Source organism: Ictalurus furcatus, chromosome 8, assembly GCF_023375685.1.
Source record: "Ictalurus furcatus strain D&B chromosome 8, Billie_1.0, whole genome shotgun sequence".
NCBI lineage: Eukaryota > Metazoa > Chordata > Actinopteri > Siluriformes > Ictaluridae > Ictalurus > Ictalurus furcatus.
Window position 1 is genome coordinate 2,740,054 of NC_071262.1, and position 21,604 is coordinate 2,761,657.

The 21,604-nt window shown below is 39.3% G+C and overlaps 1 protein-coding gene across 1 annotated transcript; it reads right to left on the bottom strand.

Moving 5' to 3' along the window:
- Positions 1–226: 226 nt before the first annotated feature.
- On the bottom strand, positions 227–6,802 carry LOC128611822 (terminal nucleotidyltransferase 5C). Its single transcript, XM_053631632.1, has 3 exons — positions 6,533–6,802; positions 2,841–3,481; positions 227–887 (listed from the first exon to the last, which is right to left on the bottom strand). Exons 2-3 carry the CDS (start codon positions 3,468–3,470, stop codon positions 309–311), a joined length of 1,209 nt encoding a protein of 402 aa, XP_053487607.1. The 5' UTR covers positions 3,471–3,481; positions 6,533–6,802; the 3' UTR covers positions 227–308.
- Between the last annotated feature and the right edge of the window lie 14,802 nt (positions 6,803–21,604).

Below are 21,604 nucleotides of genomic sequence, written 5' to 3' on the forward strand. Positions count from 1 at the left end.
CTGTACTGATTCCAGTAGGATGTGATTTTGAATCCATGGACACATGTGTCTCCATAAAATTGCACTGTTAGCCCAATGGTCCAAACCACTGTCACTTCTTGATTTACAGTCAGAACACGTTTTTTTTTATTTATTTATTTTTAAAAATTATTTTTAGTTTAAATAAATTGAAAGCAATCAAAATAGGGTTTTATTCAATTAAGTGCTAGGACTTTCTCTCATGCTGAGGATTTTATTTGTGGTGGCCATTTTAGGTTGCAGGAGGTTATATTTCTGCACAGCTTCCCATGTATACATCATGCCCACTGCTAAACCAGCCCAGTTTGCATGTGTATATGTAGAGGATATGGATGATATATAATTGGGGACTGGCCATTGGCAATGTAGTAGTTGCTGAAGTTGTGGTCAGCCATATATGGAGCAGGCTGGTAAAAGCAGGTGACGTTGTTGGTGTTGGGAATGATGTTCTGCTCTCCCAGGACTTTGAGAGCCAGGATGGTAATCATATTGAGTGTCTGTCGACGCTCGTGGCCCATCAGGCACACAGTGCTCTCATTGACCACCCGTCGTAGTGTCATTAAGTAGTCGTACTTGCTTTTCTCCTCTCCAATGAAGTGGTTTCGTAGATAGGACTCAATCTTCCTTTGTTGCTCATTAACATCTGGAAAGTCAATAAAGAACCGCGAACACATATAACGCTCTAGAGTTTTAATTTCGGTCTCGCTGGCAGGTTTGAAATCTCTAACCAGTAGGTTGCTGTACTTGAGCAAGCCACCACCCCGGATCTCCTCTGGATTGCGTGTTGCGATTAGCCTGTAACGCAGGTGGTCCATGGCTTGCTCAAAATCTCCATACATGCTTTCTGCCACTACTGTGACAGAAGGAATCTCTCTGGAAGAAGGCAGGGGTGCTTTTGTGGCTATCGAGTCAGGTAGATTTGAATCCTCTGCAGTCTCTACAGGGGTCACTAACTCTAGATGAATGTAAGGTTCTAGAACCCCAGCCTGCGATATGGAAGAGTGTACAGGCTGTGTTGAGTCTACAGAAGGTTCCACAATCTGCGATAATACTTCTGGTGGTTCTGGAGTTTGAATTGACGATGCAGAAGACTTTGATCCCTCTGAAGAACATGTGGAAGGTTCCAAAACGTTTGATGGCCAGACAGAGTACACGCCATCTTTAGACACTGATATTGGAGCTTCTAGAAGACATGATGATATTTCAGGTGATTTGGAAAAGTCTTTTCCTAACACCAAGGAATCTTGAGCCTGTTGGGGTATCAGTATGGGTGGTTCTAGAAGGTGTGATGTTAAAATCGAAGACTCTAGAGTCGGTGTGCCAGGTACATTAGGTTCCTGAGGCAGTAGACATGATATGGAGGGTTCAGGAACTGGTGATGAAATAACAGGAACTCCAGAGCCCTGGTCAGTGATTTCTACCTCCCCTGAATCAAAAGTAAGATCTGTAGACAGAGGTGTCCCTAACTTGGAGGAAGCATCTACTGTATGCATAACAGTTATTTGGAACTCTGAATATTCTTGAGCGCACTCATCCGTTTGGGTATCCTCTTTGTGTAAAGGCTTTGGACAGACAGATAAGCTATCTTCTACCTCTACTATAGGCTGACAATTGATCTGAATAATTGGCCTCACTGGTTGAGAGCATGTTTTTGTCAGAATCTCAGGAAGAGGTTGAATGCTCATGTTTTGGTCCTTTTGGCCAGGACCGGGCTTAGGGCTTGGGACAGAATGATTAGTAGTTTCACCAGTCTCTGGTTCTGAAGTCTCTAAAAGTGCTTGAACATTTTTTTCTGGGGATGAAGGTATGGAAAGCATCTCCTCTGAGTGTGTACAATTCTCCTGGGCTGAAACACTAAAGGCTGTTGTGGATATATCTAATATTCTAATCACTGAGTCATTGTCATATGAAGAACTGGACACTGACTCCGAGCAGTTAGTGGTATGCTCTGCTAATTCTAGTTGGGTATGTGTTGATTCTTTTGGGTCACTTACGTTGAGTGGATGGCTGACAAGCTGAGAAGATTGAACTGTTGAGTCTTTTAAGACTAATTTGCTTGCTAAGTGTGGCACACATGGGACCTTCCTAGACATTTTCCTGGGGGGTTTTGGTGAGGAATGCTTAAGAACAACCATTTGTGAACTCCGACTAGTTTTCTTAGGCGGAGGTGCTAAAGAGGACTCATTGTTCGAGTCCACTGGGATGTTTTCTGTAAGAAGGGTGATGGGAGGAAGCTGGAATGTAGATTGTCCGATGTTTTTTTCTGCAGTTTGCATCGGCTCACCTAATGTGTTTGTACGCTCCTTTTTAGATACAGATTTAACACTGTCTGAATACGCAGTTAATATGGTTTCACTCTCTTTAAACCCCTCTGCATGGACACATGCTTGAGAATCTGACAGCTGTGTGTCACACTGTATGCTTTTATTTTCCTCAATGACCACCCGTTCGATTTCTAGCTGCGAGTTAACGTCTCGTCTTGACTGTATCAAGAGATTTTGATGAAGCTCATCTGGTTTATTCATGTGCACTGATCTCGTTTCAGACAGTTCTGATACGTCTTCCATATCTTCAGTCATTGTTAGAGATTCATTCATCTCCTCATTTTTTTCCTCCTGGATCGTTTCAACAGTTGTTTCTTCTCTGGAAGATTCGTACTGGGCTTCCATCATAACCCTTTCGTTGTGGCACACATCATGCAAAGCGTTCATGTCCTTAGTTTCACCTAACATGTTAATATCTGTTTCATTGCAGCTCTCTGTACCAGCAGAGGTGATCTGCTTATGTAATATACCTGACTTCGAGTCAGTGCTCTGAATCACAGAAGCCTCCTGTTCTTTCTCCTTGAGTTGTGCAGCCTCCCGTCTCTCAGCCTCAAGGTAGGACTCCAACATAGTATCCAAGATGATCTGAAAGGAATCGACGCTGAATTCAAACTGCCGACGCAGAGAGCTGACAAACTTGAGTTCCACATTCTTACCACTGTTGTTGGAGAGTGAGATGAGGCTCCATCGGTCATACTCGGTAAAGACTTTGACCATTTTCTGTACGTAAGCCTCCTTCATAGTAAGAGCTGTGATTTTGTCCTTGTTAACTCCTTGTGGCAAAAAGTCCAGGAGGCACCCCAGAACTACTTCTTTTATGATCTGAAAGTCTTCCTGTTTAGGAAGCTCCACACCAAAGATAATGTCTAAGTCTTTATAACTAGTGCCATTTTCCTTGACTAGGACATGACTTGCGGTGGAGCCATTGAGACGGACGTCCCTCACCTTGATATTCTTAGAAACCAGTCTATCTCTGACGACATGAATGATGTCCTTGGGCTTAATCTTCAAGGTGGGAAAGTTGCCCCTGCCATGAATGGGAATGACCTCTGTGAGAACCTGATCTAGAGTCTCCACTTGTTCCTGTGTTAGATTATGGAACCGCCGGTCATCCTTCAGTTCCATCATACTCTGCAGGACTGGGGGAAAAGAAAGAAATAGAAATAGAAAACAATAGAGTTAAATTGAGATTATTACAATGTGCAATAAGTTATTGCTAAGAGTCTCTCTCTCTCTCTCTCTCTCTCTCTCTCTCTCTCTCTCTCTCTCTCGTAATTGGTTGGTTGACGATGACTCAAAACAGCAAACTGAATTGTTGTAAACATTTACATTGTCCAGGCTCTCCCTCTACATGCTGCTAATTTATGTCATTTCTTTGGTATTTGCCTAAATTACTTTTGCCTTCTATGTGTGGGAAAGAACATATACACCTCTTTGTCGCAAGCTATCTCCAAAAGATGAGTCATTCTCCGAGGTAAAGGACAGTATAATTTTTTTTTTTTTTTTTGTAGCCTTTTGGGTGGGGAATCTTCACTGTGTTTAGTTAAAAGAAGAGAGATTTGTAAATTATGAATGAAAGTTACTACATGTTGGAAAAATGGAGAAAAAAATAAAAATAAACTTGCAACATTGGCTCATTCAGTCTAAGCCAGACAGTGACTATTGATTTTCTCTCTACCAGAGCTAACAGGGTTAATCCGAGTGACTCACTGCCATGTATTAATCATCTGAGTGCCATTAATTTAAAAATGTATAATTATGAATAGCAAAATGTGGAAGAGGATGAAAAACACATGCACATGCACATGCATCCAACCATTTGTGTGTGTGTGTGTGTGTGTGTGCCTGTGTCTGTCAACGTGTGGCAAACTGAACAAAACATGCTATGCCTCAAAAAACAATAAGTAATAAGTAATATATAATGAAAAAGCAGTATGTTAGTGTCCCTAAGTCAATATGTGGGGACAAAGGATAATAGATTAAATACTTTATCAGAGATTGTTTTAATTAGATGACTACTCATTGTATGTAAATAAATAAGCAGACTGAAGGTACATCACTTGAATTTGTAACCGCTATAACAGTTCTGTCACAGTAAGGCAAGCTTTTATAGATTAAGCCCTAGTTTCCACAACTTTTCATGAGGATAATTGAAATGTCAACCTGTTATTTATTTATTTTATTTTATTTTGTCAGGATGCACCAATGAGGATAATAAGAAATGTGACTGATTTATATGAACTTTTATTTGATTTCTTTCTTTCTATTTTTTTTAAACATATATATATATATATATATATATATATATATATATATATATATATATATATATATATATATATATATATATATATAATACATTTATAAAACAATAAAGTATTATTAAAAAAAAAATAAAAATAAAAAATAAAGGGGAAAACTTCAGGGTTTTTCAACTCTTAAAGGTTGTAGTAGTATGTGTTTCCTATTAGAAATCTCCCAACTGGAATCCGTTAAAGAAACTTAAAAACTTTTTTTCCAAGAGCCCAGAAGCCATAAATAAACACATCTGCATTAAAATCACCATCTATCTAATGCGACCCAATCACCATGAAAAAAAAAAAAAAAAAACCCAATCTGCATATTCTTATTTCTTTAGGAGAAATCATTTGTTTTCAGTTACATCGTAATGCTTAAAAAAAAATGTGAATTAGTCATTAAATTCAGACTCCTTCCTAACTGTAAATAAGAGTGCATGCTTGCCCACGTTGCCTGGCGCATACAGTGGGGTCGGCTTGATTTCCAGCTTCCTTCAACTGATTTCACAAGACACTCTGCTCCATCGCGCAATAATGAAGTCAATCTGGTGACCACAAGACATGAAGAAGAGAGATGAAGTATGGGGATGATGTGGGGGAGGGGGCGTGACGTAAGCAGGTCCCACAGTCGTGATGGAGCTTTATGGGTCCCATAGTCTGATCACCAACTTTACACATGACACCACCAGTCTCTTTCCATCTTACCCATTCCTCCGATATGCTCTAAACAACCGTGGCGATTCTGCGCCGTGTTATTGGAATATGAAATGACATAATAATAGCTAGTGGTAGCGTTTGTTTTCCTTCTACACCCCTCGACTCCCCGCCCCTCTCCTCCCGCAAACAAGCCAGGGTGAGTCATAGCTGAGGAGGGGAGAAAAAAAAAAAAAAAAAAAAAAGAAAGAAAGAAACTGCACCCAGATGCGCTTTTGTGCCCGACTTCATTTTCTCCTCATTTGCAAAAGCAAATAGGAAATTGTTTTGAACAGATCATTTACTCCCTATTACTTTGGCTTAAGAAGCGATTCGTGTTGGTTTCTGTGACACCAAGTTGTGAGTGGGGTTTTTTTTTTTAACCATTTATCTTGCCATTGTAAATTCCTCAGTAAATACTGCTGACCCACTGGCTCCATTCAAAACTTCCTCCACTTTCCGCAAAGCATTAAGAAAAAAATAAATAAAAATATTAATTAAAATAATAATAATAATAATAAAGCCATCTGGGTGTTTTTTTTTAATGTCGTGTCCAAGCTGGGCTTGGAGGACTTTATATGATAAGCATTATAACCATCATTAATATATTTAGTGCTGTTGTTGTTGTTGTTGTTGTTATTGTTGTTGTTATTGTTGTTTGCTTTTATCACACTCTTTCTACTACCTGCAATTGGCTCCTATAGGTGGTGCACAATTGCAAAAGCAAACCAAAGTCTAAAATCCATCATGCACCACTGTTGCTTGGAGCTAGTTTAACATTATTCCCCTCCCTTCTTTTTTTTTTCTTTTCTTTTTTTTATTTACATGATGCATATACAGACATGACTACTTTACTTGGCCGTACATATCTTTAAAACTTCGGCACGTGAACGTATAGCCTACGTCACGACCATAAACAAACACCAATCGATTTCATTGGAATGCTTCTAATAGCCTATTTCACTCGAACCACTGTTTATATATATATATATATATATATATATATATATATATATATATATATATATATATATATATATATATGATTATTATTGTTATAAGAAACCATAATCTTTATATATGCAGGCATATAGGATATATACATACATATATATATATATATATATATATATATATATATATATATATATATATATATATATAAACTCAGGCTGCGAGCATGGGGATTCCTCAACTCACCTGAGTTAACAGTATGGATAATGAAACCTTAAACTCGCGCGCGTATGAGATGAATTCCGGGGCGTAAGATCCAGCAGTTTTTGGAGGGTCTAGTGTCGTCAGGGTCGGTTCGGTTCGGTTCGGTTCGGGCGTATTTCCGCAGACACGAGATAAAGGAAGATGCTGCTGCTGCTGCTGCTGCGTGGTCGCTGTCCAGCCTGCGCTGCTCCTGAACCGAAACTCTTAAATATCTCGCGCTTTTTCTCCCTCCGCGCCCGAAAGCGGAAAGCAGTTACCATGGCAACCTGGCGTCACGCTCTTAAGGTGGTCCACGTAGTGCAATCGCGCGGCGGTGCAGCATATCAAAAGCGCGATGCGCGAGCGTTAACAGGTTGTCGCGCGAGAGGATGCGCGCGTCTAGGCGGCGTGTATGATCTGCGTGCTGTGCGTTTGTCACGCGAGAGCCGACTCAGCCAGGCTGATCCTGCAGAAACGACTTTTCTAGGCTACAGGGTTTAGTAAGAAGCCACCGCAGCATTTCCTAAAGCCAGTCAAGTCGAAAAGTTGCGAAACGCGCGCCATTAAAAAATAAATAAATCAATAAAATGAAAACTAGAAGAAAGCATTGTATTGATGCACGGTATGGTATTGTGTTTGAGAAAGATGACACTATGAGTATATTGACGCGGAAAAGTGGCATGCAGCTGACATGCATATCCTATAGCTGAGCAAATCCTAAATTTCCTTCACACATTCATTCACAATCGAGATAATATAGTCGATTATTTAAAATGTAGGCCTAGTTGGTTTTTTTTTTTTTTTTTTTTTAAATGCATCTGAAGTACTTCTTTCCGAATCAATCAGATGAATCAATCATGTAACCGACCTACTCATGTAACTCAGGATATCTCTTATAGACACGAAATAATGAATGACGCGTATTGTTTATTTCCACGTGGCTGACAGATTCCATTCAATACTGACGTTCAGTAATGTCAGTTCTGTTGTCTTTTTGTACAATGTGCACATGGCGGATTCATTCATAGCCTTATATCTCTTGTGGTTGAGCTTATGGCTTCACAATAAGCGAAATAGGTTTTGTCGGTGTGGAGGATGCTGTGCACACGTTCATACACGCCGCAATGCCGTGGCAGTGCTGAATATTGTATCAGGCAATCAGTGACTCATCCTCTCTCTCTCTCTCTCTCTCTCTCTCTCTCTCTCTCTCTCTCTCTCGTGATGTAGGGACACACAAACCCAATCATCAATCAACCCGCCCCCGCCCGCGTGCCCACGTCAACCGACGGCTCTCCGCAGCGCCAGTCCAGACTAAACTTGTCATGCTCACTGCTCCCGGCTCGCTCTCTCTCTCTCTCTCTCTCTCCCTTTCTCTCTCTCTCTCTCTCTCTCTCTCTCTCTCTCTCTCTCTCTCTCTCTCTCTCTCTCTTCCATACTCCTACTCAGATTCGTGCATTTATTATTTTATTTTTTTTTGGACGTTTCTTATCAGCTGCATCATGGACAATAACAGCCCACGCTTAAGATTACCCGTGTCACATGTCTGATTAGTGAAAGCAGCCCGTTTCAGTCTGGGTAATTATTATAGGATGGCCTTTAATAATTCTACATCAAAACCTTAACATTATTTATGCCACATAACACCGTAATTGGTGGTCTGAAGATTCCTTTCTCGACAAACATGCTCTTATAGCCTATAAGCTTATATATATATATATATATATATATATATATATATATATATATATATATATATATATATATAATTTGCCTAACTATTTATGGGTGAATTAAAATAGCCTAGATGTCATTTAAGAACAAAGGGAAATATTTGAAATGTTTTAGTTGTTTAAATTGTTCTGGGGGAGTAAAAAAAAAACAAAAAACATCCTGGTGTAGCCATTGCGCACTGTGAATGCTAAGAGCAAAATTGCCAGGTGTATGAAAGGTCAATTTACTCGTTTCCAAAAATAAAAGCGACGTCACTAGACTTGTACGGCCATGGACAGGGAACAGAGTGTGTTAAAAATAATGTCAGCATGCCATCCCGATTGCCCGTGACGTCAAAGGAGCACGCCTTCGAAGGCGTGACCGCGAAGGCTGCGCGTCGCCAGGGACGTCACAGTGTATCCGGAAGTAGCGGTCCATGCCTTGTTGTCAGGGAGCATCAAAGCACGAAGAAACCGCCGCGCATCTTCAAAGCAGTTAACCTTATCCCCTCCACTGACACACGAGACTTGTTCGTTAAAGGCTGTTGGAAATATCTGAAGATTCAAACATGTCATGTAGCCTATGGGAAGTATCCTTCAGAGCATCTTGAGTTATTTACTTGTCGTCACTGATGGTATTGATGTTTATTGGAAGTAGGGTCTCGAGCTGAAGGAGGTTACCTAACGCAAGCTACAGAAGATCAGCGGATATAGTTAGATCATTTTTGAACCTTTAGCTATGATGGGAATTCTGCAATGACATGGCAACCCTTGTGAAATAGATCCTTACACATACGCCCATGATTCCCTGGAATAATTAAATGAATTCTTGCAGTGTAACATTAAACTGAAACTGCCTACATTTCCCTTGCACCCAGGGTCTATATATATATATATATATATATATATATATATATATATATATATATATATATATATATATATAGCCTATATTACATTATATATGGACTTGAAACCCATAGAAAACCTGTTGGTGAACTGAAGAGGAGAGTCCACCAGTGTGGGCCTTGAAATGTGAAGGATCTGGAGAGATTCTGTATGGAGGAACAGTCTCAGATCCCTTGCCATGTATTCTCCAACCTCATCAGGCGTTATAGGAGAAGACTCAGAGCTGTTATCTCTGCAAATGGAGGTAGCACAAAGTATTGACTAAAAGAGTGGCATTTTAACAAATGTATATTGTTTGATAAACATGTGTTGTGTTTGCAATTGTTTGCTATCCATGAGAGCAGAGTATTTATGTGAATTTTTTATTTTTATTTTTCATTTTTTTTATAAACAAACGGTTAAACAATAAAGACAATTTTTCAAAGCCTTCTTTGCTCATATTTACCAAGAGTACCAATATTAGTGAAGGGGTAAATGTAAGCTAGATGTAAGCTACTGTTTTCCATTTCCAAAATTACACCAGGGACTGTGGGATATTAAAACGCAATCTGTGTTAAAAAAATTTTTTTTTGCCGTACTGTATGTTTTTAGCACCTTATTATATCTATCATATCCAGTGGGTCGGTTTTAAGGTACACCAAACTTGCAGATTCATTCACTCTATCAGTTTGTAAATACAGAAGTATTGTAGTTCATCTGTTTCTAAACAGAATTTGTCAGCTACTGTATATCTCCTAGTCTACTCTCCCCATCATTAGAAACTGTAGGACCGCTGATGAAAAGATATTATTTGGACTGTTTTCAGTTTCACAGTGAAACCGACATGCTAGTAATATGGTAGTGTGTTTGTTGCACTGTTGCTCGCTTTTCTACACACTTCAGGGTCACTGCTGAGTTAAGAATAGTCAGCCAACCAAAAATATCCAACCAACAATAGTCTCAGGATCAGAAACTAACACCAGTGGTACGCTAGAGGAGAGTTAGCACAAATTGTGTATGGACAAATACAAGCTATAGTCTCTAACTGTACACCTACGAGGTTTATCAACAAGATTCACTATACAGCCAAAAGTATGTGGAACCTGAACATCACACCCATATGTGGGTCTTCACTAAACTTCACTAAACAGAATGCCTGTGTATGCTGTAGCATTAAGATTTCACTTCACTCGGGGCCCAGCCTAAGCATGTTCCAGCATGCTTTGTGCACAAAATGAGGTCCATGAAGACATAGTTTGCTAAGACTGATGTAGAAGAACTCGAGTGGCCTACAGACAGCCCTGACCTGAACAACATTGCAATGAATTGGAACGCCAGACTGAGCACCAGGCCTTCTCGCCCGACGTCAGTGCCTGACCTCACTAACGCTCTTGTGTGGGAATGACCAAATCCCCACAACCATGTTCCAAAATCAACAATCAACTGGAAAGCCTTCCTAGAAGAGTGGAGGTTATTATAACAGCAAAGGGATTGGAATCAATCTGGAATGGTATGCTCAACAAGCACATATGATGTGTGATTGGTCAGCTGTCTACAAACGTCCACAAAACACCTGATCCATGAATTTTGGGATTTGGGCACGTATACATGCTGAAAATTCAGTCCGACAGAACAATCAGTCCATCAACTTTCTTCGAGTGGATGCAGTGACTGCTCGAATCCAAACTGCTGTTACCACTAGCAAGGTAAGAACCGGTCAAATAGCAGTTTTTAACCTAAAAGTAAAAACTGTATTTAAAATAAAAATGTAATAGTTTTTATCTTTAATAGTTTAGATTTGATTATAAGCTCATACTTTTTTTTTTTGGTGGCTAAAATTGATCACAGAAGGTATTAGGATTCAGCGTATCAAAAAAAAAAAAAGTTTCTAAATGCAATCTCTACATTTTTAAACGTTTCCAAAAATGTTAATCCTCGAGTTTATTAGAACTACAATTAGACATGGACACAAATTGGAACATGCCCTTGTTGAGAGTGACATCTACCTGTGAGGTTGAGAAATTGGTTTTACTGGCAGGACCATGGATGGGTTATTTATTTATTTATTTATTTAGTTAGTTAGTTAGTTAGTTAGTTAGTTAGTTACCATACTAATGCGTTTGTTATGTACGGTATGTTTTTTTTTCTTCTTCTTCTTCAGGTCACCAAGTCCATGGCAGGTGTCGTTAAGTCTACGGATGCTACACTGAAGAGCATGGACTTGGAAAAGGTAAAGTGGTAATAAATGGATCTGTTCCTGGGATATGAATCTGTTCTAACCTCTTGTCTTGCACGTTCTCTGTGACAAGCTATGTTACAATGTAATGGCGGAAAAAAGCCTCCTGTTAAGGTGCTTGGTTAGTTTGGATTATTAAGTCCTTCAAAGAAAAAAAGGCACCCTAAATGACTTGCTGCTTGATTTATCTTTATATCATTAGCATGTGATCTTAATTCGTACCCAAGATTTATTTTGTAATGAAATTCTGAATGGACTTTCGGTTAACGGTTTGCTACATTACCCACAATGCTGTCTGACGACCCTCTGATAGTGGCACCAGTGAGAATTCAGCTCTACATAAAGAGACCAATGCGGCAGCGCTTTAGTTCCGTAGTCTGCCCAGCTCTCTGATCCCCTCATCTGTATACGTTGCTCAAACGGATAAGTAGCCGCACGATTTATGTTAAGTTTGCATAGATTACGTTTATGTTCTTGAAACATTGGAGGGCCTGTTTAACTCAAGCCTGAATGCCATCACCTTGACTCAAACACCTGACTTTAATAATCCCTTTAAATGAACTCATATCCCTAGGGGATCACATACTTTTTCCAACAGAGGTATTTAATTTAGGATAATTTTGCTTAATAAACAAACGTAAAGACTGTCATGTTTTTGCATCGTTTGTTTAGTTGAGTTCTCTTTATCTCGTTTTAGGACTTAGATGAAGATCCGGTAACATTTCAGGTCAAATTTATGCAGAAATGGAGAAAATTGTAGAAGTTTCTGGAAGCACTGTAGTAGCTCTTTTCCGTCCTTGTTTAAAGGATTTTGTTCTGAATACTGTGCTGCATTCGTGCTTTACAGTCAAAACAAGCAAAGCTTATATATAGCCTCAAAAGTTCACTTTAGTTGTCTTCCAGGCCTTTTGGTGGTGCTGAGCTCGCCTGTGTATTCCTTCTTTTTTTTAGAATGTACCAAATTGTTAATTGGGCCACTCCTAAAATTTCTACTATCTCTCTGATAGATCTCTGATTTGTCCTTCACTTGCATCGTCACCTGTTTGGACCGCGTAAGAACGGCTACCAAATGCAAATTCAGATCTTTTAGTTCCTTAATTTGCCATGAAATAATGAGGAAACAGGCCACACTTGGTCAACTGTCCAGTTACTTTAGAGCCTGTGAAAATATGTAAAAAAAAAAAAAAAAAACCAAAAAAACCCAAAAATGGTTGTGATTCCTAAACAGTCAATGCACCATTTTTATTAAATGCTTTGCATTAAAGCTGAAAGTCTACACTTAAATCACATCTTGATTGCTTGATTTCAAATCCATTGTGGTGGTGTACAGAGGCAAAAATAATGATAAATTGTGTCACTGTACTAATAATTATTTATATGACTATGTATATTTACATTAGGGATGTAAATGAATACTAATGCATTATTTTGAACGAACAGATAACATGTTCTATATAGATACAAATACAGATAAATGATATATGTATCATTTGTACCAAAATGTACCAAATGTACCAAAAGCTATATGTGCTTGTTGAACACCTCACTTTGTTGTTATAATAACCTCCAATCTTCTGGGAAGGCTTTCCATTAGACATCTGGCCAAACAGTGTAGTTGCACTATTCATTTTTTATTTTTTTTTTAAAGACAATTTGGCAGAAAGTTTAATTGGGCATTTGGCTGAAATTAGACGTATACAAGAAGGAACTGGGGACCTAATAAAAAAAGATACGCAAGCAGGAAGCAGTTTCATATGAGTGAGTGGTCAGATATGAAGCTTGTGGATATTCAATTCAATTCAATTCAATTTTATTTGTATAGCGCTTTTTACAATAGACATTGTCTCAAAGCAGCTTTACAGAAATAAATGATATGAGCAAGAGGCCATATATCAAGCTTACAAAACAAAGAAAGACAATAAACATGAATACGGGTCAATGCATGATGCATTTACAAGCTTTGTTCATACAGATACAGATACTGGCCTGACTTACATACACAGCAATGAAGGAGTGCTTATATAAATAGGGAACGGGGTCTCTCGAGTGGCCCAACATTTTGCCTCAGAAGATCACAAATCTCAGATGATGCCACAGCCATCCATGGACAGGAGTCAAAAGAGCGAAATTCAGCATGTTCTCTGGATGGAAAGGATAGCATACGGTCTACTGTCAATCACAGCAATGCTATCCAGTTGTGGGCATCTATGAACTTCTGTATGTAGAAGAGGGCAGATAGTGCTGTCCTCCGAGTGTGTTGCACTGCCTTGTGACACAGCATTAGCAGCAGTATATTAAAAACCAACTAATATTTCTCTTTATTTGCTTTTTTTTTTTTTTTTAAACATTTTCTGTTTTAAGACGCAGCATATTTTTATTATTTCAAGCATTTATTTCTAGAAAGAAGCTCAAATGTCTGCCAATAAGAATAAGACAATTTCATGCAAGAAATGAGTAAATATGTCTAGAAATACCCAGGCTTAACGGTCATATACAGTTATGTGAAAAACTATGTACACCCTATGCGAATTGTCGGCTTTATTTATTTATTTATTTGACATATTTGGGCAAGCAAACATTTGATCATCTTTGAAACAGTGCCTGTTAATGGAGTTGGTATTCTTGAACCAAACCACAAGGAAAATTTGCTTTTCCAATCATTTAATCAGCAGAAATAATAATAATAGTAATAATAATAATAATAATAATAATAATAATAATAATAATAAAAGCTGCCTTTTATACCTCTTCTCTCTTGTACCATTACTTAACAAAACTGCCTCAAATAAAATAAAGATTGCAGTGAAACAAGTTTCCTGAAAGAACTGGGTTTAAGCATGAGGGAAGTGAATGTTGTTGGGGTGTTTTTCCCAGAATTTAGTTATAAACAAGCTGTGTATGTGGTCCAGAGAGGCAGCTTTGTTAGCCAGAGGTCTTGAGGCAATTCACGTACCCAGTCATTGCCCACCTAGTCTGCTATGAATAGCCTCAGAGAGGAGGACACAGGCTGCAGCATGTGAGCTCCCACCAGGGCTGGCCATCCATTTACCACAATATCTTGATCAAGCTTGATCACTACCACCCTGTCTGGCCCAACCCTCCTGTTCTCCACTCTCTCCAATATGTGACTGACACACACACTGAATATATGTGTGTGTGTGTGTACAGTTATCTAATCAGCCATTGATGCGGCAGCAGCACAATGCAAAAAAAATAATCATGCCGATACGGGTCACGAGCTTCAGTTATTGTTCACATCTCTGTGACTTTAACCGTGGTATAGATGTTGGTGCTAGATGGTCTGGTTTGGGTATTTCAGAAACTGTTGGTTGTTTGCTTTTTATTGATCTTTGCAGGCTACCGTATCTGTTTAAACAGGATCCTACAGGTATCTTCTAGGTGCAGTGACCGGTATGCAACACTAGAGGTAGATATTCAGATCAAAAGAATAACAAAAGGTAAATGGGTTCATCAGGTAAGCAATGAGGCAAATACTCTGCTCTAATGAAAAAGAAAAATTTTATTACGTACACTCTAACAGGTGTAGTATAATCAAAAGGTGCTTCAACAATGTATTAGTTTATGGGTGTGCACACTTACGCAACCAGGTCATTGTATGTTTTTTTTTTTTTTTTTTTAATTTTCCTTTATTCCCCTAAAATGTTTCTGATTGTTTTTCACTTAATATTTATATGCTGTAATTTCTCATTGAGGATGGAAAAAGTTCTGACATGATTTATCTTGGTTTCATTTTTTTTTTGTTGTTTTTTTTTTTGTTTTTTTTTTTAAAAACCTTTTAACAGGGGTGTGTAGACTTTTGATATCCACTGTATATCACAACACTTTCTCTCCTCATGTTTTTATATCGCTTTATTATTATTATTATTATTATTTAAAAAAAAAAAAAAAAAAAAAACATTTTCATTTTTTACTATCCTTTCCTTGTAGGATTAGCTCTCTCAGAGACTGGCCAGACTACGAGACCAAATAGAATGATATCGACGTTTGTCTACATGGTGAAGATGATGTAAGGAGTATATGTGACTGTGAGCCAGTAGAAAGGTACTAGCACATGAAAAGCATTAAAAGCTGACTTGTGCACATAAGTGCACACCTCTTTGTCTCACCTCATGATGGCGTTATTGAGAAGGAACATGAACAGAACGCGGTCGTGGTGACGAGGAGATTCCTCATGTCTTTTCCTTGTATATCAAGTATGTGCAATGGAAAATACTTTTGCGCCGTGTTTTGTCCTGCCACTGTGTTTAGAAGAACGTATGTATAATTTCATCTACATGACTATATGACCGAGGAAAGCGTAGACATTTACCATGATGATGCTGCTTTATATACAAACACATTATATATAAAATGCTGGATGTGTTGAAAATGGTTAAATGTCTAATGCTTTTGGAAAATGGAAAATTATTGCTGTATGTCAAACTATAATACCGTCTTAGGAATAAATCTATTTATGTTAATGAATGGTTCCGTCTTTGATGTACATAGATATGAAGCACCTCAAACAGTATTGAAGCAATTTTGTAGATAAAACTTCTCATTTGTACTGTCATATCAGCATTCAGTTATTTTTATTTATATGCATTTGTACATATAAGATCTGATGCCCTGTTACTGTGTGCTGATTTAATTTATTATTGCATCTTAATTCAGTTCAGTTCAAACTGCTTAACAAACTACTAATTTGCATGCCATAGAACCATAGAAAAAGAACCTTTTTTGTTTGTTTGTTTGGTTTTTTTTTTTTCTCTTTTTTTTTTTTATATATATATATGTTCAAAAATGTAATCCAGGATTTATTTTAAATTTAAAAATGTCTTCCTAGTCTTCCTGTAGAATAATTACAGTCAGGTCCAAGTATTTGGACAGTGCTACCATTTTCGTCATTTTCGCCTCTGTACCCCACCGCAATGGATTTGAAACCCAGCAATCACGATGTGTCTAAAAGTCTACACTTCAGTCAGATCTTGATTGCTTCATTTCAATTCCGTTGTGGTGGGGTAAAGAGGTCAAATGACAAGAAAATTGGCTAGCTGTCCAAATACTTATGGACCCGACTGTGTATTACACACAAGTTGTAACTTACAGCTTGTTTTATAAAAAAAAAAAAATAATAAAAAAAAAGCCGCATCTTGCTATCTTGTCTCACAGGATTTCAGATCTGTAGTTTTTTAATATAAATCCCACTTTCCTTGAATCAGAAAGCATTTATATCTCTTTATTTAACCAGTTGGCCTGCCTGTCTTTTTCTGTCAAATCATTTGTTATTGCAGCTTTGACAGCAGAGATCATCTCATCCACTACCAGAAGGGCCAAGACTGGAAGCTTGTGACTTAAATGGTCGGCTTTCATAACAGCCCCTCGGCTGGCTGTCTCGGCTTCCCTTCTGCACCAGCGCAGCAACAGGAAACAGATGTAAGGTCAAAAGTCTCACCTGGGTCGGAAGCGAGGCTCAGTGACTCGCATGCCAAGCCATCATTACCAAGCAATGAAGGGAGCGCCCTATCTGCCTCAGCTGCAACCAATTTCAGGTACTGAGTGTGGCCCGTGTGCTGACGTACCCCACCAGGACTCGGACACATGACCTCTGGCTCCTAGGGAAAGCCCATCCCAGCTCATTCTAATCAAGAGTCTTTGATTGACGGCAGAGCCGGGCAGAAGCCTTCATTATGCACATTGGTGCAGACAATTTTATTACCTGTTGTTAGGCCATTACATTACTTATGATCCTTTCAGATGGTGATGTTAATTCAAAGCAGGGATGAGGTCTGATATGCTGCCTTTGAGGAGAAGGCCTGCCCTGAAACTATTATCGTAGCAACTATGCAACACTGATTTTAAATCGTCTTCAATGGCTGTCATATCATCTTTGTAAATAAATAAATAAATAAATAAATAAATAAATAAAGGTCCACAGTTTAGATATGAGACCTGTCGTGTATTAAACCAATAATTAATACATCACAAAGCATATTACGTACTATTTCAATAATATGCAATGATAAACACATGATAGCACATAAAACATGTGATAATATTACATATACAATTTTATTTATTTATTTATTTATTGCTAAAATTGCTACGACTCTCTGTCCTTGTTTCTGTCTGTTCTATTAGCAAATTTTTCCTATCAAGGTATCTTGAATAAAAAAGATCTTCTTAGCCACCGTAGTGCTAGAACTGAAAACTGAGCGTCGATTGATCCACCCCGCCTCCACTTGGGCTCTGAAATGATACCGTACCTCTTCTCTGAAGATACTCTTAGATGGAAGTCTGTGATGGACTACGGTGCGGGCATTCAATCCTTTCCTCTCTTGTTAAAACATTCGATTCTCCTTGCGCCTCATGGCTGTCAGAAAGACTAAGGTAGCAAGCAGACACAGAAAACTGTGTGCATTGGTTCAGCTTGCTCTGATGAGGCATGTGTGTCCAATCACTTCATGAAAAGGGCTTTCCCCAGTTCTTTTACAGACAAGCACACACAGGGCATCTGCTTATGATCATGCTGCCATGCATGGCACTTCCTCACAGTTGTGTTAATGCTGCTTTTAATATGTTTTTATTGCTTTTGCTGCTCCAGCTGGCCCTGTCATTCACACTTGTTAAGTATTTGAGTCATTAAGCATAAAATGGCCTGGAACTCTCTCTCACTCTAGTAACTTTCTCTGCAACCCCTGCAACCTCTCCAAACCTCAGGCTCCGCTATCTATTACAACAGCACATAGCATGGTCATGTAAGCCTGATCTGCCAACTTCAAATGTTAAAGGAGTAGTTTTATGGTGGTGCCCTCGTGCACTGAGGCCAGGGCGAGTGACGGCTGGAGAATGACATACAGGGCTGTCGCAACACATTGACAGCCCGCTGTATTATGGTGCAGTGATGTCGAAGTCAAAGGTTAATAAGGTATAAACTTTTGCTTGGTTGGTGATAAGATGATGGGCTGCTGAAGTCTGGTAAGCCATGGTGGAGAGTGAACGGACTTCATAGGATCAACTGGCGCGAAATAAAACCCCCCAAAAAACCCTACGCATCTGTTTTCCAGAATGATATGAACGTATTATGAGCCACCATGTTGTACAAGATCATGATAAACACTTTATGTGTGTGGGCTTCACCACGTGTGTATATAGTGACGAAGATTAAAAGTCAGACAAGAGAGAGAGCGAGTGGGGAAGGGGTGGAAACTGCACACATATGGAAAAGTGGTTGATGCGTTGCAGTTAGTCACACTCCTGCATCTCTAATTGAATTACCGCTGACAGCACACCACTGGCTGAGCGGTAGACCCTAAGCAGACGGCAGTCGGGTTTGAGTGTGTCAGTAGACTGGGGCATTCGCCCTGAAATCAATTACCAACACGAGGGGCCGGGGGATCGTGGCCTATCAGCCACATCCTGCAGGTCAGCTCTGGGACTGACAGCAGCATCTGGAGCCATACAACTGAACTGACCTTAGAGCACTACTTGAAAGTAGTCCTTGCAGGGAGCAGACACATTGTGGCTCTAAATCACCTGCTTGCCCTTGCCACCTGATACCTATGGCTGGAGCATCCCATGCTCTACTACTGTCCCTGCTTATGTTATAGAAAAGAAGGGGCTATGATTGACATGCAGTGGAAGCGAAAAAAAAAAACCCTGTCATATACAGGAAACTGGTAGAGCTGAGGAACATCAATTCTGGTAAGGTTGGGGTATCATATCATGGATTATTATCTGGTCTCAGAAGCATGGACCTATCTCATATCAATCTCAGGGCCCCTGGAAATCTTCCCTCAGCCTCTGTGAAGTCTCGTCTGATATCATGAAGAAGCGCACTTATATCCATGTTATATCTGACTTGTCTGTATCGTCTATCTCATTTCAAGGCTCATTTGCACCTGGTACAAACGCATATGTGACAAATAAACCCTTGAATCTTGATAAGGGCAAATACACATCATGTTTATATTACATAAGCTCAATAGAGGAAGAAATATATGAAAGACGATTAAATGGTTGATTCACTTCTGTCTTTCCAACTCTCTCAACAGCATCCATAATATAGTCATTGAAAGTGAACTTATTTGAACATTTCTGTCAGGTTATAATGCATATAATGCGACCTTACCTCAAAATGCAATTCCCAACAATGTAGAATTCATTTGCCGACTACTCAGCAAGTGCAGGCTTGACATGTGACTAAAGGTTGTTGCGTGGAGAACCACAGGAACTTGAGATCTGGAGAAGACATCAGACCTTGCGAAAGGGGTTGTTTGTCAGGGGATTGCAACGAAAGGGATGACGGACAGCAGGGGTCAGAAAGTGGAAAGTGTTTTGTTGGTCCAGCATGAATTCCCTGAAACTTGCTGACAGGTCTCTCCACAGTTCAGTTCCCCTTTACGCAGCTGTGGGCCACCATACTACAGAGGGAATTGATGTAGTAGGAGAGCATGATGCAGAAAGCTTCCGCGGAAGTTATTTATGTCGAATCATACCATGCTGAAGTGAACGACCAGTTATAAATGAGAGGAATGTACAGAACAATAACCGGCAATTCTTTACACAAGTCATTATGTAGGTACAGAACACACACACACACACACACACACACACACACACACTGTTCCAGATAGCTAAATGTGACAGGATTCATTTGATCATATCTCAGATTGGACTGCTCAGTCAAATGTGAATGTTATTAGGGTCATTAACACTACCAGGAGGGGGCTGAAGTGATGGATGACATCAGAACGTGAGCAGGGAAGGCAGCCCACACAAACAGAAACCGAGCTCCTGGCTGCCCTGGGCCTGGCTGTGAGGCCTCAAGCTAAAGCTTTTCCTTCCACATGCTCCTGACCCCAACAGCCCCCTGCTAACACTGCACACACTGCACACATGCCTGACTGACACCACGACCCCTTTAGATGACCTCTCCAGCAGGTATGCGGTTATGTGGAAGTGCTAGTAATTCACATCATCTTACGATTTTACTATGGCCAATACCACAGAAATAGGAACTCTTATACCGCCACCCCACCCCCCTCCCCTCCCACCACAACCCCAAGACCTTTTTTCTACTTATGTCTAATCAGTCATACATTGATCAGTCCCGCTGCATTTTCGTAGTTGTAAATCCTATTCAGGATTGCTTCCTAGACTTCAACTAGAATCAGATACAACGCTGGGGTCTTTTCACCATTCCAGAAGAGAAGAAACCGTGCATCTTCAGGTTATTCAGTGGTGAAACTGTAAAACGATGGTTGTAAATTCAAGAAGTCAGCATTTCGAGCCAAAAGAGCTAAATATACCTCAGTGTGGCAGGCGGCAGATTTGCTATTTGAAGAGAAGAGTACCACTTAATAAGCTGTTAAACTGCCTTTGCTTTTCACATTATTGCCTGGAGGTAATTCAATTTCAGCGGCAGCTGGTTTCACTTGAAACTTTACAACACAGTTTAGTCATATCCCATAAGCTGCTCTGATAAATAACCTCCTTTTATTGAGTTTGCAGAGCAAATAGCATCCAATGTATAACTCACAGGACGGACCCAGACGCTGAGAGAGCTGCAGGGTATATACTCGTACCAGAGTCAGACTGAAACAGTGACTACCTCCTGTGTTTCCAGAGCTCTGTAAAGGAATTTCAACACCCACTTCATTAACAGACAAATTGAACACATTTTTGTTTCATAGAGTGCCATTGTGTACTTGGTATAAGATGTTTACACTCGGACCGTTATGGAAATTTCCATTGATAGGCTGGGTATAGATATTCATTCTCCATTTTTATATAAGCTGTCAGTCACTACCATTGTCTTTGGATTTGTAGGATTTGGCCCAATGTGCTGGGTTTTGTTTAAAAAAAATAATGTAAAAAATAAAGGCTATGAGGCAGCCTCATGATTTCTTTTGTAATGTCAACTGTAGTGTTTGGAAATGCAAATACATTTTTAAAAAATTTTTCCCAAACAGACTTGCTTTTTTCTTTTCTTTTCTTTTCTTTTCTTTTGGGATCATTTGTGGCTTCCTGTTATGAGGTTAAAATGACAGTCCTACAGTTTTACATTATATAAACAGCATGGAATTATATCATATTCCGATCACATGCTTATAACATTGTCATGGTTAAATGGAACAATTCTGGAGGAATATCTTCATAAGAATTTTTATTTTATTTATTTATTTTTTTTAAATGAATGTCCACATGCCAACCCTACAAGTCTTGCAGATGTGCAAAATG